The sequence below is a fragment of the Xiphophorus maculatus genome, chromosome 10 (genome assembly GCF_002775205.1).
Source record: "Xiphophorus maculatus strain JP 163 A chromosome 10, X_maculatus-5.0-male, whole genome shotgun sequence".
In the NCBI taxonomy this organism is placed as follows: domain Eukaryota; kingdom Metazoa; phylum Chordata; class Actinopteri; order Cyprinodontiformes; family Poeciliidae; genus Xiphophorus; species Xiphophorus maculatus.
In genome coordinates, this window is record NC_036452.1 from 4,274,243 (window position 1) to 4,290,922 (window position 16,680).

The following is a 16,680-nucleotide window of genomic DNA, read 5'->3' on the forward strand; positions in this document are numbered from 1 at the left end:
AATAAGACAAAACTAGCTTATAAATAACTTTTCAGCAAGATATAGGAGCTTGTTTTGAGTAAACAAGTCTGTAATATTATTAAAAACAAACACTAGTTACACTGTCAGATTTTTTAACTAATAAGATATTTTTCTTAATATAAGTGAAATAATTTACCAATGGAACTAATATTTTTTTCATCAATATTAAGGGATTTCTGACTCAAAACAAGCTCCTAAATCATGCTTAAAAGCCAATTATGAGTTAGTTTGTCGTATTTCAAGTGGTCTAAACACCAAATACCAGACTAAGGGTGTCCAAAGTGTGGCCCGGGGGCCATTTCTGGCCCTTGGGTTGATTTTGTGTGGCACAAATTTGGCCATCCAACACTTTTTGTAATTTTTTTAGGCTATTTTTCATGGAAAGTTTATATCTCCTTAAACAGAACATGTTAAGTACAACACAAATATATATTTTTTGAGTTATCCTTTTTTAATTATTATTTTGTTATTGGTTGTGCCACAAACATCCTGTGTGTTTTTCCTCCAAAACAGACTTTAGCACACCCATCCATTACATTTAGCTAAATACAGCAAAGGTTGTAAAAGACAATAATTACTTTTATTGCTGGGAATAAAATAAAAACATTTTATGGGTTTATAAAATGAAAAATAATGAGTCCAAAAAGTTAAATAACTGTAAACAATACGGCAAATGTAAAACATTGACATGAGGTAAAATAGAAAAAATTCATAATAATATTTTTGCATTTTTAATTGGGGCGGGGAAAAAGAGAAAATGTTGGCCCCTGGATATTTCCAAAGTCTCTGTGTAAAAAGTTTGGACCCTGCTGTAATAGACCAAAAATACTTGGTAACATTTTGTGTTTTAGCAGTGAATATTTCCTTCCTGCACTCATGTTTGCCTCACACTTCTCCTCCATCAGCATGCTTCTTGCAGATATTCTTTATTTTATTTCTTTTTCCATTTGAAGTGAAAAATGAACTCACTCCCTCCCACATGTGCACTTTATCAGCCGAGCGTCCATTTAAACGCGTTTACGCCTTTTTGTGAGAACACAGACAGTGAGGCGGTTTGTTTACACGCTGCCTTTTCTGGACGTTTAGTTGTTTTTGCCATTAAAAGCCGAATGCCTGTCTGTGTGTAAGAGAGCGATCAACTGAACTTTGGGAGCCAAAGAAAACCTCAGAGGAGCTGCTGATTAAAAACTGCTTCAAAGGTTAAAAAGAAAATATTAGATTCTCTGGATGGCTGGAAGTGCCTGAACACAATAAATAAATATGTGATAACTTAAATATAAAACTGAATCCAATGTATTGGATTCATAAATAAACATCTTCATAATTAATTATTATGAATATTAAGAATCTTATTTTTTTTCTGTTTTTAATTAATATAATTTTGTTTTTGTTGATCAGTGAATCATTAAATCAATGAAACCGCATTTCTATTGACAATATACTTGTGGAATTTGATGTTTCAAAAATAAATTTGCTTAATGGAAACTTGTTTTTTGATACGTTTTGGTGATGCGCTGATTATTAAAAATGTTTTATTTATTTTTTTGACTACTGAAATTGGTTTATTTTACAGAACTGCAATAAAAGCATTTTTTTGTTTCATCAAATGATCAACAACCGAATGGTTCCACTGGCACAAACCACGAAGAAGAAAACAGGAAGTAGCTGGAAGATGACGGTGCGGTTTAAATTAAAAATGTTTTTTCAACATTAGCTGAATGTTGCCAAAGTTTTTCTCACATTTGTAAAGGAAACACAGCTGCAGAAGAAGTCTAACATCTGATTGATTAACATAAACAAGTTAATTTAGTGTTTATTTACCTTCTATATCATTAAGGGACATAATTTAAGAAATCCTTAATTATCTTAAAGATTACTTATAATTAGTAATAGTATTTTTATAATTATTTAATTTCTTATTTTACAGTTTTCTGCTTCAGTACATCAAGGATGTCTCTTGAATGTGGGCGGGGCTCAATTAAGTTGCGCTGATTGGTCAAAGGTTTTGTAGGTCAACCAATCAGAAGTCAGCTGGATAGTAGCGCATAACCTATGAAATATAATCAATAAAAAAAGTCCACATTTCTCCAGAAGTTAATGAGTTAATGACATTTTAATTACTATTTAAAATAAATTATCACATATTTATTTAACGGCTAAGTTACTGATAAAATTGTCACTTTTGTGACTCCATAACTTGGATCCAACAATATTTGAATGTCGAAATTAAAGAAATTTATATAACTATTTGTTGAAATCAAACTTTACTAAAAATATATAGATGTATTTGTGAAATTATAAATAAATAGTAAAAAAAACACACACACAAAAAAACCGTTTTTAAAAGGTGAAAACCTTGAAAGCGGCTCTGAGGTAATAATTCCCATAAATCATCTGTCTTCCTCAGTAGTAAACACGTCTCTCTGCTGCCCCCTGCCTGCTGCCCTGTGCAACATCACCTCTCCCACTGAGCGCACTTTCAACAACCTCATATCAGATATTTGACCAAAAAACTACAAAAATATGGATGTGGTTTAAATAAAAAGTGTGTGTTGATAAGAAACAGAGTTGTGTTTTTATTCTGTAAATAATTAGAAACAGTTGATTATTGATTAATGGAGAGATTCTGGCTGAACTTTACGAAGACGGTAAGTTTAAAATGCCTTAAGTTTCTCGTAATTTATTGATTTTCTTCATATAATTATTATAAAAATGATAAAGATGATGCATGAGAATCTAAGCAAATTTAAAAATAATTAAAAAGTTACTTATTTTTAGTAATATTGTTCAAAATATAAACATATCAAACAGATTTACTAACTGTGATACTGTTTGATGATTCTGGCTTTCAGAAAATAAAAAATTAAAGTGATTACATAAGACAAATAAAAAGGCATTTTAACTCGGAAATAATGGCTTACAGAAAATATATGCATTAATTTAAATGGCTTAACTTGTAATTCAACATTTGAAGTCCATATTTTAAATTTAACTGCTTCACAGTCCTTTCTGTTGTTTTTTATTTTCTGCTTTTGCAACTTTTCCTTTTAAAATCAGCATACTTTTTCCTTCCACTAAAATTCCCATTAATATGCTTGGATACATTAACATGTAAACATATTGCTTCTTTAGCGCTTGTTAGTGTCAGCAACGACTTTTTTTAAGCCAAAGGAAACAAAATTAACACAAAATAACTCTTGAAATGTCTCACTTTGTGCATGAAGGATGCACAAATTTCCATTTTTGAATTTAATTACTTGAATAATTTCAGTGAGATTTGAATGCATTCACACCTGTAGTACTAACTAACATGAAACCTTTAAAGGTTATTTAATGCTGACATTTTTGTGGAAATTTTTAAAGTTTAGTCTGTGATTCTTCCTGTTATCAACTCAGATGTTTTATAAAGGTTGTTCATTTAACATATAGAATGTAATATATAACATTTTCTACATATTAAGGATTTGTTTACTTAGGACAAGCTCCTGTATCTTGCAGAAAAGTTACATGTAAGTTAGTTTGGTATTAATTCAAGTGAACTTAGACAATTTCACTACAAACAAGGCAAAAATACTTGGTAAAATTTTGTCTTTTTGCAGTGCAAAGATGATAATAAATTGTTTAATTTCTCAGAAAAATAGCTGACCTTTTGTGAAAAAGTAACAGCTGTTTTCCCCACTCTTCCTGGCAGAATTGGTTTTGTATTCAAGCAATAGCAACCTGATCACTGCTAGTATAATCCAAATATTACCGAGTATTTTTGGTGTAGTTTCTAGTGAAAATGTCTCAGAACGACAAAAATAAGACAAAACTAACGTACAAGTAACTTGTTAGCAAAATATAGTAGTTTGTTGTAAGAAACAACCTAATATTGATGAAAAAGTTCGCAGATCACTTGCTTGACACTTTGCCGTTACCTAGCAACACCTGCCAAGCTGAGCCTGTCGCCTAGCAACCGAATTCTCGTCCCACTGGCAGATTATTGAATTTATAACAAAGCATTTGTTTAAAAAAGTTTTTTTAAGTGGAGCTAGAACGTTTTTCTAAATATTAATGAGATATTTACATAAAACAAGCTACTATAACTTACTAAAATGTTAGTTTTGTCTTATTTTCAGTAAACTGAGATATTTTCACGAGAAATTAGAGCATAAATACCTGGTAAATTGTTTATTTTTTTGCAGTGATCATGTTGCTGATGCTTGAATACGAAACCAATTCTGACAAGTTAGTATTCAGTTACGTTTTCACACAGCACCAGCTGTTTTTCTGTAAGAAATGTAATCATTTATTATCGTCTTTGCGTTGCAAAAACACATTTTACCAAGTATTTTGGTCTTATTCCTGGTAAAATACCATAGTCCATGTAGAATTAGACAAAACTAAATTACAAGTAACTTGTTTTATGTAAATAATTCTTTAATATTGGTGAACAAATACTAGTTCTGTCTTTTTATTTGTGGTATTTTTTGTCTTTCTTTGTTGCTTATTAATGAGAAATTGTAAAGTATGAAAAAAAATGGGTAAAAATATCTTGTTAGAAGTGAAATAATCTGAAACTAGCATAAAAATATTGACTTTGTCTTATTTAAAGAGTACTAAGATGATAAATTATTGGTAATATTTGCATTTTTTTGCAGTGTAAAGCTCAAGTAATTAACTTCCCTGCTTGAAAGACGATCTAACGTCATAATTCAGCCACATCTTCTGCAGAATAACTGCATCTCATCCTGTGGAAACAGCAGGATTGTTTTGAGAGGGGAGCTTTTTGTTCTGGACGCGGTGCAGGAGGCCGGACTCTGACCCGGCCGGCGGTGGGAGGGGGGATCGGACCGCCTGCGATGAATGGAGTTGATTCTTCCTCCTCCGACTCCTGATCTCCTGCCACGACTGCAGAGCCTGAGAAAGCTGATGGAAATGTGAAGACGCTCCAACCGAGCGCCACAGGAGAACAACCGTCTGAAGCTAATATGGTAAAACCTCCCTCAGTTTTAAATGATAAAACTGCTACTTTACAGTCCCGTGTTTCCTGAATGGATCCCACGCACTGCAAAAACACAAAATGCTGCCAAGCGTTTTGAAAACTATTTTTCAGCAAAGAAAGTTAGCTTGTTTTAAATTACTTCATATTGATGAAAAAATACTCGTTAAACTGGCAGATTATTTCACTTAAAACATTATTCCCACATTATAATTTAAGTAATCTGCCAGTTGAACTAGAACTTTTTCATCAATACAAAGGAAATATATTCTTAAAACAAGCTCCTGTTTCGTGATGAAGTTAATTTTGTCTCATTTCAGGCGTACTAAGATATTTGCACTTGAAACTAGACCAGAAATGCTTTGTAAGATTTGTATTTATTTTTTTATTTTCATCTTTTGCAGTGCAGCACATTTGGGCTGTTGATGGAGAACGATGGAGGAGGAAATTTCTGCCAAAAAACTCCGAAATTTTGAGATTTTTCTCAGCAATTTTCTAGAAAGAACAAAAGATTTAAATTTTGGGGTTTTGAATATTTAGGGAGGTTCAAAGTTTTTAACTTTTGAAGCTCAGAAGTTTCTCAACATTTCTATTAATCCCAAAATTTATGATTTTTTTTTTCTTCTACACAAATTTTCAACTTTTGGAGCTCAAAAATATAAAATTTTCTTAAATTCTGACAATCTCAACATTTTCTCTGGCAAATTTTCAACTTTCCAAACTCAGAAATTTTCAAGGGTTTTTTTTCTAGAAAATTTCTGAGATTATTCTCAAGTTTTGTGAGTTTTTAGCCGGAAATTTGTTCTTGTTTCTTTCTTTTTTTCTGTCCACAGTGACCCTAACATTCCGTACACAGACTTGGGTTTGTAGCATTTTTGTGACGTCATCCTCCTCCTCTTCCTCTTCATCCCCAGCTCTGCTCCATCGTGCAGACAGCCTGTCTGCCTGCAGTGAGGGCGGGCTGATGCTGCCACTCCCCGCTCTGGCCTTCACGGGAGCGCGCCTTCACTCCTGCGCGCCGTCGCGCTTTTACTACCGACGGGCTCGGACTCCGTGGGAGGAAGTCACTGAGATTGGGAAACGGGCTGCAACTCCGAACCGGGGAAACGAAAACCCAAACTAAACTCAACCTGAGGACGTGAAGGAGACTTTGTGTGATTTATATAGAGCCTATATATATTTTCTTATTATCCAAAGTTTGGGAATATGGACTGAGAGGCGCAGATGGAGGCGGCGAGAAGTTTGTTGCTGGTCGGGGCCGTTTTGCTGGGAGCGTCGGGCGCTTGGAGCCGGGAAGGTGGGTGACTTTTTATCCACTCCAGCGCCTCCGCTGTTCGGGAAGAAGGCGGCGGTGGAGTCGGAACCGGTTGGGTGTTGGTGTCAGAGTTTCCTACGAAACGCAGCGAGATGGATTCTGGTCCGGACCGCATTCCTGCGTGACTCCGCACAGCCAGGCGGTCTCTGCTGAGGCTCGCAGGGTTTAGGGAGAGCAGACGGGGAAGGAAAGTCACACCTGTCACGTTGCAAGTCCCGCTGGAGACACAAAACCCCCTGCAGCGCGCTGTGTGACATAAATAAAAACCTCTAGAAATTTATATCTGATAGTTTGGCATCAAATTACAAAGAAGGCTGCTGTTTTCACGCCAGATTTGCAGAACTAATACTTCATGATTTCGATTTTCTTTGCACTTTTACAATTACGCACCAATTTGTGTCGTTTCTCCGATGAAATCCCAAAAATAAACAACAAAACGTGACAAAAACCACTTATTTTTCTGCAAAAAAACCAAGAAATCTGCTAACTTTTCGCTACGTTTTCCGCTGCAGGCTGTTTTTTTTTAATCGCAATATTTGTAAATAACAACAACCCAAAAACACTCACAGGCGGTGCATTGTGTCACTCAACATCATGACGATGTCAATTATTCACTTCTGGCCTGAAGGGGACTTTGTCTGACAGAGGGCCACTTGTCGCACTTGCAGCTTGAGCGCCAGCCAGAAAAACAAGAGCTAACTGAAAGTGCAAGCGCAGATTTTCAGAAAAACAAGTGATTTTTATTTTTATTTTTTTTTTACTATTTCTAGGATTCTATCTGCTGCAATAAATCGATTAATTGCATTATGAGTTAAAACAAGCGCAATAATAAAAATTTGCATAATTTATTGTTTTTTAAAACTGGATGATAAAAGTCTTCCTCTTCCTTTAGTATACAGACGTTTATTCATTTTATTTGTTGTTTTGTTTATTTATTTTGTAGACTGCAGGTCCAGAGTTAAAGTTTCTTTAGAATTTGAAGTTGAGGACGTGTCATTGACCATTATGTTACTGTAAAATGATCCAGCAATATTATCGTTTATGGAAGAAACTGGGACAATTTCAAATTTATCGTGGCAGAAAACGACAAACTAGTGCAAAAAGTGAATCAAAAATCTAAATTTTGATGTTAGTTGTGCAAATCTGGCATGAAAACAAACATCTGTTTTGATGCAATTCTTTAAAAATGTACAAAGTTTCCATATTCTCATAATTGAAGATGCTGTTCTTGAGCAAGAAAATGCAGTTAAAGGTTAAAGTTTTGCAAAATGACCAGTTAGACTTGATCATCTGTGGCAAAATTTAAAAATAATTTTCCACATATTCTCTCCATCCAGTCTGATGAATAATTATCAAAATATTTTATATTTAGATGTTCTAAGTAGGGGGAGTAATACCTTAAGGCACCTGCAGCTGCAATTTCTTTAAAAGTTGGATCTCCGAATATTTTCTGAATACAAAATTAATGATCCTTTCTTCAGATTTAAATTTTTACTTTCCGTTTTTAAACGGTTTGTGACGTTGTGTTGGTCTGTTTCATAAAATCAGTTCATTGTGTCACCATAACTAGTTTTGCTGGAAGATAAACTAACAGGACGTTTTCTCACATTATTAAATTTAGACACATTTATAAAATAACATTAGCATCTCAAGTTGCTGATTAGAAAAATAAAACAATATTTTTGTTTTATAAGAGAAAGTGGTCTCTTTCAAGTAACATAATGGCCAATAAAAGACCAATAAACTTTACATTTTAATGTTTTTTTAACACTGGAACTGGAAATAATTTTAAATATGCAAAAATGAATAAAGAAAACAATAATTAAAATGAATTATGAAACCTCTGTAAAGAAGATTATCCTCAAGTAAAGACGTTTTCCATCCAGGTTTTCGGAGAAAAGAGAAATAAATGATCCAAATGGAAAATATTGAGCTCATTTTAATTTATCAAGCAGTTAATTGAGTAATTGCTTATTGTATTGGATGTAGTCCTAAATATTCCTGATTTCTGTTGTTCTTGACATTTTTGCAGGAAATGCAGCTGCAGAATATCCTCCTTTAGTCATTTTTAGAAATAATATTTGTTTCTTGGATATTTATGGAGTAAAAATAAAGCAGCACATCTCGATTTTTGCACGGACTGAATCAGAAAAGTCGATATTGTGCCGAGTCGGATCAATTTGAAAGCTTTTAAAATCTTTTCTCTTTTATTTTCCAAACGTTATTGATTTACACTTGTCAATTTTTTTTATTAGCCTGCAGAGTTATACATTAAAAGCTTAACAGCTAGCTGGAAAAAAAAAAACAACCTTCTTCTGCTGCATCCAAAACAAGCTGCACAAACAAAGGCAGCAGCAGTCGCAGGTGAAGTCGATCCAAATAAAACCGCATTGTTAACAGGAACTGGTTGGTGAACTTCAGCCTGCCGTGTTTATCTTTCTAGGATCGGAGATCAACGCGAGCGCTCCGACTGGTTCCCAGAGTTGGGCAACGCTGCGAGGACCGAGCCTCACTTTCAGTAGGAAAGGTTCCCACAGTTACTGGTTTCTCTGTCCTCTGAGCGGAGGCTCACCAGTCTGGTCTGGGTCAGTGAGGCGACCTCCAGTTTGGGTCAGAGCTTCAGTTTCCACTGAAACTGTGACCCAGATTCTCAACCTGTTAAATCTTCTCTGCTTTGGAGAAATTAACTTTCCGCTTTCACTCTGGTTGGAAAAACTGTGGCACAATAATAATAATAATAATAAAAAAAGATGTTTGTATTTTTAGGGATGCAAGTTGCTGATTAAATGAGTTAAGTTTATTTTCTAAAAAGGTTTTCTCTTCTATCAAACAGCTGACCATCTTTCTGTAACATAAACAGCTATTATATTTTTCATAACATGCTGAATTAAATTTTAACATTATTTTTGTCAGCTGCATGAAATACTAACTAAATAAATAGGAAATTGTTTTTCCCACATGAATAGACTTAAGACATATTAATAAAATGAACAGAAACGTGTCCATCTTTCCATCAACTCCCCACAGCATGATGCTGCCACTGCCTGTTTCGCTGTAATGCAGCTCAGTTTGTTTTTGGAACATTTAAAGTCGCTTTTCCTCCAAAGGTTTGAAATTCTGACTGAAAAAATCCAAACAGCCTTGATTTCAGCATCCCATTTCGGCTCCTTGCATTTAACAGACTCCGTGAATGTTGCTGTTTACGTCGCACATGCGCACAACGCTGCAGGGCAAGAAGACAATTCTTTGACGTGCCGTCCTCGGCCGCGGCGGGACGATCCCGTTAACAAATTCAAACCTGGACATGAAGGTGTTATGAATTTAGTGCAGGGAGGAAAAATGGCGCAGAAAAACCTTTCAACAACTCGGAACCGCTCGTATTTTTCTACGCCACGCGCAGACTCGTTGTCGTAGCAACCGACAACAAAACCACGAATGTTTTACAATTAAAGACCGAAAAAAACTCGGAAACATGTCAAACAGACAGAGAGCAGAACATTCAGTTCGTTACAGTTTAATGTTTTTAGGCTGGATGTTTGTTTTGTGATTATTAAGTGATCGTTGTGGTTGATTAGCTACGATCACTAAATTAGCTTAGCTGCTATTAGCTAAGCTAACACAGCGGCGGTTGATTAGCTAATTTAAACACCTGCTCTACTGATGATCTGTCAGTTGGTTTGCAGGTTGTCTTTAAAAACAAACAAAAAAAACTTTTAAACTTTTTTTTTGTCAGGGAAGCATGACCTACTTCTCTCTCCTTCTCTTTCTCAATCAAAACTTTTCCTGACCTTGTTATCTAGTTGTCTTAATGTTGAAAATTAGTAGCATTTAGTGCAGCCAGACATCCACTTTCTTAAAGCCACAGTATTTAACTTTTATAAAGAAAAAATATATGTTTTTTAGGGTATTATTGCTGTCAGTCATGCTCATGTACACACTCCCGCTCACTCTATGCTACACTACAGGCAGCTTTTACCCAATAGCAGAGTCTGCCAGGACTGCTAACTCTAGCTAACATAGCCACAAATTACGGCTAATAAGCATTTTTTCTGTAACATGTTTCTCTGCCATTAACACATTGAGCAGCATGTGTATGAGCATTGATTAATAGCACACTCCTCCTGACGCTGATTGTTGTTTTTGACTATACATTTCTGCAGATGACATCAGCACCTCTGGCTTCATCTTTTCACAGATTACCTGTCTCATATTATGTTGTCACGACATGGTGACAGTTTTATCAAATATTTAAAAATATATTATATTTTTTTTTACAAAGTTACATACTGTCACTTTAAGTGATTAAATGTATAAAATTGAAATAATCCGATTATAATACCAATAGCAGGTGATAAATCTGAGAAAAATCAAATATTGGACTATTTCCAGGTGAAAAAGGTTGTTTTTAATTTCCCAGCCAGGCTAACGTTTTGTGATTATTGGTTATGAACTCTTAAAAACCAATAAACTGTGTGGTAAACCAGTAATAACCAGTGTTTTCCTCAGACTCTTTTATCTGCAGATCCTGTCCTGCTTTCACTCTGCTTGTGTAAATCCAGCTCCAGATCCGTCCAGCTGTGCGTTTTGTTTCACGGGATAATGCGGGAGGTTTTCAGGCGCTGCGATCTTTTGTGTGTTGTTGTGATCGTCGTCTTTGCACGTCAGCGCGAACGAGCAAGAAGTTCATATCTGCTGCTCCGCTGCGTACCGTACAGAACAAATCCTGTTCTGCTTGTCTGTTGAGCAATACCTGCCGTCTTCTTCATCACCGACCAGAAGTGAGGTTGTGTAGTTTATGCAAGACCCAATCCTGCAGGTATCAGGTCTGCACAGTGGGATTTTACGTTTCTGAGTTGATAATCTGACAGGGAAAGTCCAGTCGGATCAGTTTGGTTTGTTTTTGCAGATTGAATGCAGATCTGATTGTTGGTTACGTCACACGACTGGAACTGCTGCGTGGTGTTTGTGTCGCCGACCGCGTTCGCGCCGGTAAACAACGCGAAGGCACACTCCTTGTGCTAACTGGAACGCTGCCACACACAGGTGTGGCTTCAAACTGGCTTTCAGTTTTCATGCAGGTTCATTAGTTTAGCTCACAATCAAAACAACCTCTGAGGTCACAATCACAACTCTCACTGCAGAATTAGCCTTGGCAAGAAACTATCAGGGTTTACAGTTTTGCTCTTATTTCATTTAAAGTAATTTAAAAACATTAAACATCTAAACGATGTCTGATTCATGCTGAATTCTCCAGTTTTCCCTTCATAAATATTTTTTATATTGGGTAATAACTAGTTATGTTTACTCAGTTATATTTACTTGAGTAAAAAAAAAAGCATTTTAGGAGTATTTTTTTACTACTTACTTTTACTTGAGTAATTCTATTATGAAGTATTTCTACTCTTGAGTAAAATTTCTGGATTTTCTACTCACTGAATGAAAAACAAACATGTTTTAACCAAACATTCACCAGACACAGACACACACCTGCAGCTTTTGTTTAAGTTTTATGAGTTTTTTAAATTTTCTTTTTAGGCTGATTCTGTTATTTTTTGTGACTTATATGAATTATTGACATTTTAGTCCCTAAAACACCAAAATTTCCACTTAACTTTATATTTTGATCTTCTTGTTTATGTAAATTTTTAGTATGAAATGATAATTTGGTCAGTTACTCAGTATCGGAGAAAACTTTTTACTCACTACGTTTTTTACTCTTAGTTGAATAACTTCTTGAACGGCTACTTTTTACTTTAAATATGCAGAAGTGGTGCTGAAATCTGAGTTTTTCTTTTGCCAAAAAATGTTTTTTTTTCTCCTTTTATAATTATAAACACAGTGGTGGACAGAGTATTGGCTGGTTTGCTCAGAGTAGGAAAGAGACCCGAACAGAAAGCAGCTGAAACACCAGCCATTAAAAATTCCAATAAGAAAATTAGTTTTCAAATAAATATTTTTCGTTGGACTTTAGCTGCTTTTTCTTTCACTCATTTTCAGTCTAACCATTTTCAGAGGATTATTTCTTCCTTTTTGTTTTGCTCTCATGACTCTGTGAATCATTCAGACAGAGGAAGCTCTGAATGGACGAGCCTGTGTCTAAACTTATCAGATGACTGAACCAGTTTTAAACCGGACCTCAAACAGCTTCATCACACAGAAGATGACACATAAAATAGTATTTCAGTGCCAGGCGGGTTGTTGGTAAAGAGCTGAAATGTGGCCTTTCTGAAATTTTCTTTGTTACTCAACATTTATTTCTTCTTTTTTAGGTCAAATATGTCTTAACTTGCTGTTGACTGACGACTAACTGCTGAATATACTCCAAAGAAAACCTTCCATAAAATCAACAGATTTAAACGCATGTGAAGTGAACCAAGCAGGTTACAGCCTGGAACCAAAAGAGTTTTCACAAGATCCACAAAGCGAGACAAAATGAGTGCAATTCAACAAACAAATCCAGAACAAATATGAGTTTGTCTTACGGACTGGTGCTTACAGATTTATTTAGACGCTCTGTTTCAATGAGCTCTGTCAAATCACGTTAAAATATTTTAGGGTGATTTGACAGAGCTCAGTGAAACAGAACTAAGAGCGATTATATCCAAAGCATTCACACCAGCCCCGTTTAGTTCGCTTTAATTGAACTCTAGTTCGTTTGCCTAGAAAGTTCGCATTTGAACTCTGATGCAGACCAAAAATGCGAACTCTGGTCTGCCTAAAAACTTCGGTGTTGGTTTTGTTGAAGTGAACTCTTGTTTGGTTTGAACGCACATGTGAACGCCAAACGGACTAGAAACTGCTCAAAAGCAGGAAGTGAACTACAGCTCAGGGCATTCTGGGTAAATACAGCCAAAACAAACGCACCAGACTACTACTAGCTGGAGAAAGTATTTTTGGTCTTTGGCAAAAAAAAGGAGGAACTGTTCAAATCTGAGGCTCCATTTTTGTTTACCTTTTGTATCTTCTTCAGAGGTTTTTGTGTCGTTTCCTTCAGTAGTTCTTGGTGCAGCGCCCCCACAGGCGATGGGGGGGAACAGATTTTCTTTTGACTCAGTGCAATGTGGAAGCAACCAACCACAGCTGGAAATGTAACAAATGTTGAAACTTTGCTCCTTAAACTTAAAATTCTGACTTTTAATCTCAGTAGATTAAAGTCGGAATTCTGTGAAAAAAATCTGAATTTTGAGAATTAGTCAGAATTCTGAGACAAGATAAAATTCGGCAAGAAAAGTCTGAATTTATTTTAAAAAAATAATTTTGTAGCCTAAATCTTATTCCATAAGAAACAAAACACAAACAAACTTTATTTATGTATCTTCTTTAACCAGTAAAATCCCAATGAGATTAAAAATCTCCTTTGCAAGAGAATCCTGGCCGAGCAGAAAACTTTTGAAACAAGAAGTGGAAACTTGTAGAGCGGTTTCTGGGAGATTACTCTGTCTGAAAGAGTTAGGCAACAAATCTGAAAGGAGGAGCGGTGGAACGGGTTTGGGTCGACTGATCTGAGCGCAGTGTGAATATTTTAGCGACATGACGGCGGACAATCAGGACACAGTGAGCGATAAAGGCGAGGGGGTGTTTTCAGCGGAGTGGGCAGCTCCTCACAAGGCCGCACATAAACACCCAGGCGTTGCTGAGAGACCTTTGGAGTGCAAACAATGACGGAATAAAGGAAGGTTAAGCCCAAAACTGGAGACACACACGCTTTTTTAGAGATGTGGGAAATTCTGCTTTTTTTTCACCTAATCCCAGGATTATTTTTCGTCTGTTCGAGTCTGTGTCGCAATCTTTCTCGCATCCACGCTGATAAAAATTATTAAAAACAAAAACGGTCTTGGCTGAACATGCAAAATGGTTTTCCAGAATGACTTCACCGAACAAGCCGACGAACAAGATGTTTAATTTGTTCTTTGACATAAGCTGCAGCTACTGGGTGTGTATTTTTGGCAGACGCGCCGCTAATCACAGACCGTTTGCTGCTGCCAGGCTCTAATATCTCTAATTTCTGCTTTATTGGGAAACCCCTCTTAGCAAAGTTGACATGCAGTGAGTAGCGAGGCGTCACAAATGAAGCTTTACACATCAGCCAATAACCAAACAAACGGCAGAGTCCACTGCACAAAATGCACATTTTACCAAGTATGTTTGGTTTTGTTTCAAGTTGAAATTTCTTAGTGCTTAAAATAAAACTAAACTCATTTAAAAGTAACATTTCAGCAAGATATACTTCTACTGGCAGATTATTTCACTTATAAGAAGATAACAGAATTTAGTTGAACTCTGTATTTTCATGAGCAAAATGTGGATATTTTATGCAGAGCGAGTGGCAAACTGCAAAAAATACTAATATTTAGTCCAGTTTCTTGTCCAAATATCTTAATACACTTTAAATAAGACAAAACTAACATAAAAGTAAGTTTTCAGCAAGATATAGCTTCTTCTAAAGCAATAGTTTTCGATGGAAAAAACTATTATTTCACAATGAACTGGCATTCCGCCGTTGCCTAGCAACACCTGCCAGGCCCAGCCCGTCACCTAGCAACCCCGTTGTGGCTCCACTGGCAGATTATTTTGGTTTTAAAAATTTCTAGAACAAAAGTGGAAATTTCTATTCAGAAAGTCAAAAATTTGTTAGAGAAAAAAATAGAAATTTTGAGATTAATCAAGATCTCAACATTTTATTTAAAAAAATTTCATGAAAAATGTGGAATTTTGATATAAACATTTCTAGAAAAAAAAAGATGAACTTAATTTGAAAAGTCAAGAATTTGCTATAAAATACTAACTCATTTAGATTAAATAAGCAATTATTATTGGTGGAAAACGTACCAGTTCCACTGGCAGATTATATCAGGTAGAACGAGACACAGGTTTTAAGTGTTCTTTTTAATAAATATTAAGAAATTATTTAGTGAAAACAAGCTATTATATTTTACTAAAGTGTTACTTGTAAGTTAGTTTTGTTTTATTTCAAGTGAACTAATTTATTTCCTCTACATTTAGACCAAAACTGCTTGTTAAGTTTAATGTTTTGCAGTGTCAGACTTCCTCCTTTGCAGTGGTGTGAGGGTGAGGGGCTCCAGATAGAAAAGCAGGCCGACTGTTGAGGGATTGTTGCCAGAGGAAGCCATTTATAACCTCCAAAGAGGAGGGACTGTCCACTGAGTGACTGCCTGCTAAGGCATGGCAGCTATGCGTCTTCAAAAGCCCCAGAGGAATGCGGCGCTGCGTGACCCTGAATGCAGCGCTGCGTGACCCTGAATGCAGCGCAGTGTGTGACCCTCTGCGGGGAATCTGTGCTCTCAAACACGGCCTTCCTGCAGCGACTCTGTTCTGCAGAGGCAGCGATGGATGCATGCTAACCGTAGCAGGCTGTAACAATGCCAGTCACTTTATTAGCATGCGAGAGTGCGAGGCGTCAGCAGCGGCACATGACTGCTTGGACTGCAGTGAATAGTTGGATATTATGTTTCCAGTGCGATGCAGCCAGTGCCAGAAATATATTTGGACAAACCGATAAACTCCCCCTCATGTCCCTTCATCTCCCTCATCTCTCTTCATGTCCCTCATGCTGAGCCACTAAAGGAGTGGAGACTTTCTGTCGGGGTGTAGAAAGATCAAAATTAGCCACCTGGGAGTTGATATAATCAATATCATCGTCTTAATAGCATCACAGTTACATATTTTACTGAAGTCATGCAGACCCAAGTTAAAATTAGAAACTCTACCGCTTTCAGTTTGTGTTGTGTTTAGGACTGTATTTGAAATGTAATCAATTACAAATTTATTGATGGAACTTGACTTAATGTCGTGTTTTGATTGTTGATTCTATGTTGCTTTGTGTTTCTGTGTTTGATATGATGTAAAGCACTTTGAAATGCCTTGCTGCTGAAATGTGCTATACAAATAAATTTCATTTTTGATTTTTTGATTTTCTGAAACAGAAAACCAAGGATTTGACTAGTCCATCGGTCATTTTAAATGTTCTACAGGTTTTTGTTTGACATTTTACATAAGGGTTTGTGTCTCATTAATTTGTGGTCATGATGTCTGTGTGTTGCAGTTTGCCTGGGAACGGACATGAAGCTAGCTCTGCCCTCCAGCCTGGAAAATCACTATGAGACCCTGAGGCTGCTCTACACCGGCTGCCAGGTCGTCCACGGCAACCTGGAGATCACACACCTGAGCGGGAACCCAGACCTCTCCTTCCTGAAGGTACTTTGAGTCTTTAAGAAACAAAAAAATCATCCAAAAACAGATTTGTACAACAGCATATTGGAGCCATTGTTGATGGGTTTTAAAAAGGTAAATTTCAGCCAAAAAAGTCAGAATTTTTTATATTGATCTCAGAAATAAAACAAAG

At 36.1% G+C, this 16,680-nt stretch overlaps 1 protein-coding gene across 1 annotated transcript in view; it reads left to right on the forward strand.

The window, feature by feature from the left end:
* Positions 1-5,998: 5,998 nt before the first annotated feature.
* The window catches only part of erbb2 (erb-b2 receptor tyrosine kinase 2), a 29,783-nt gene continuing 19,101 nt past the window's right edge, over positions 5,999-16,680 (forward strand). The window contains exons 1-2 of the mRNA XM_005810622.2: positions 5,999-6,299; positions 16,381-16,532. Of these exons, the coding sequence (XP_005810679.2) occupies positions 6,227-6,299; positions 16,381-16,532 (225 nt within the window). The 5' untranslated portion in view covers positions 5,999-6,226. The remainder of the gene's footprint in view (positions 6,300-16,380; positions 16,533-16,680) is intronic.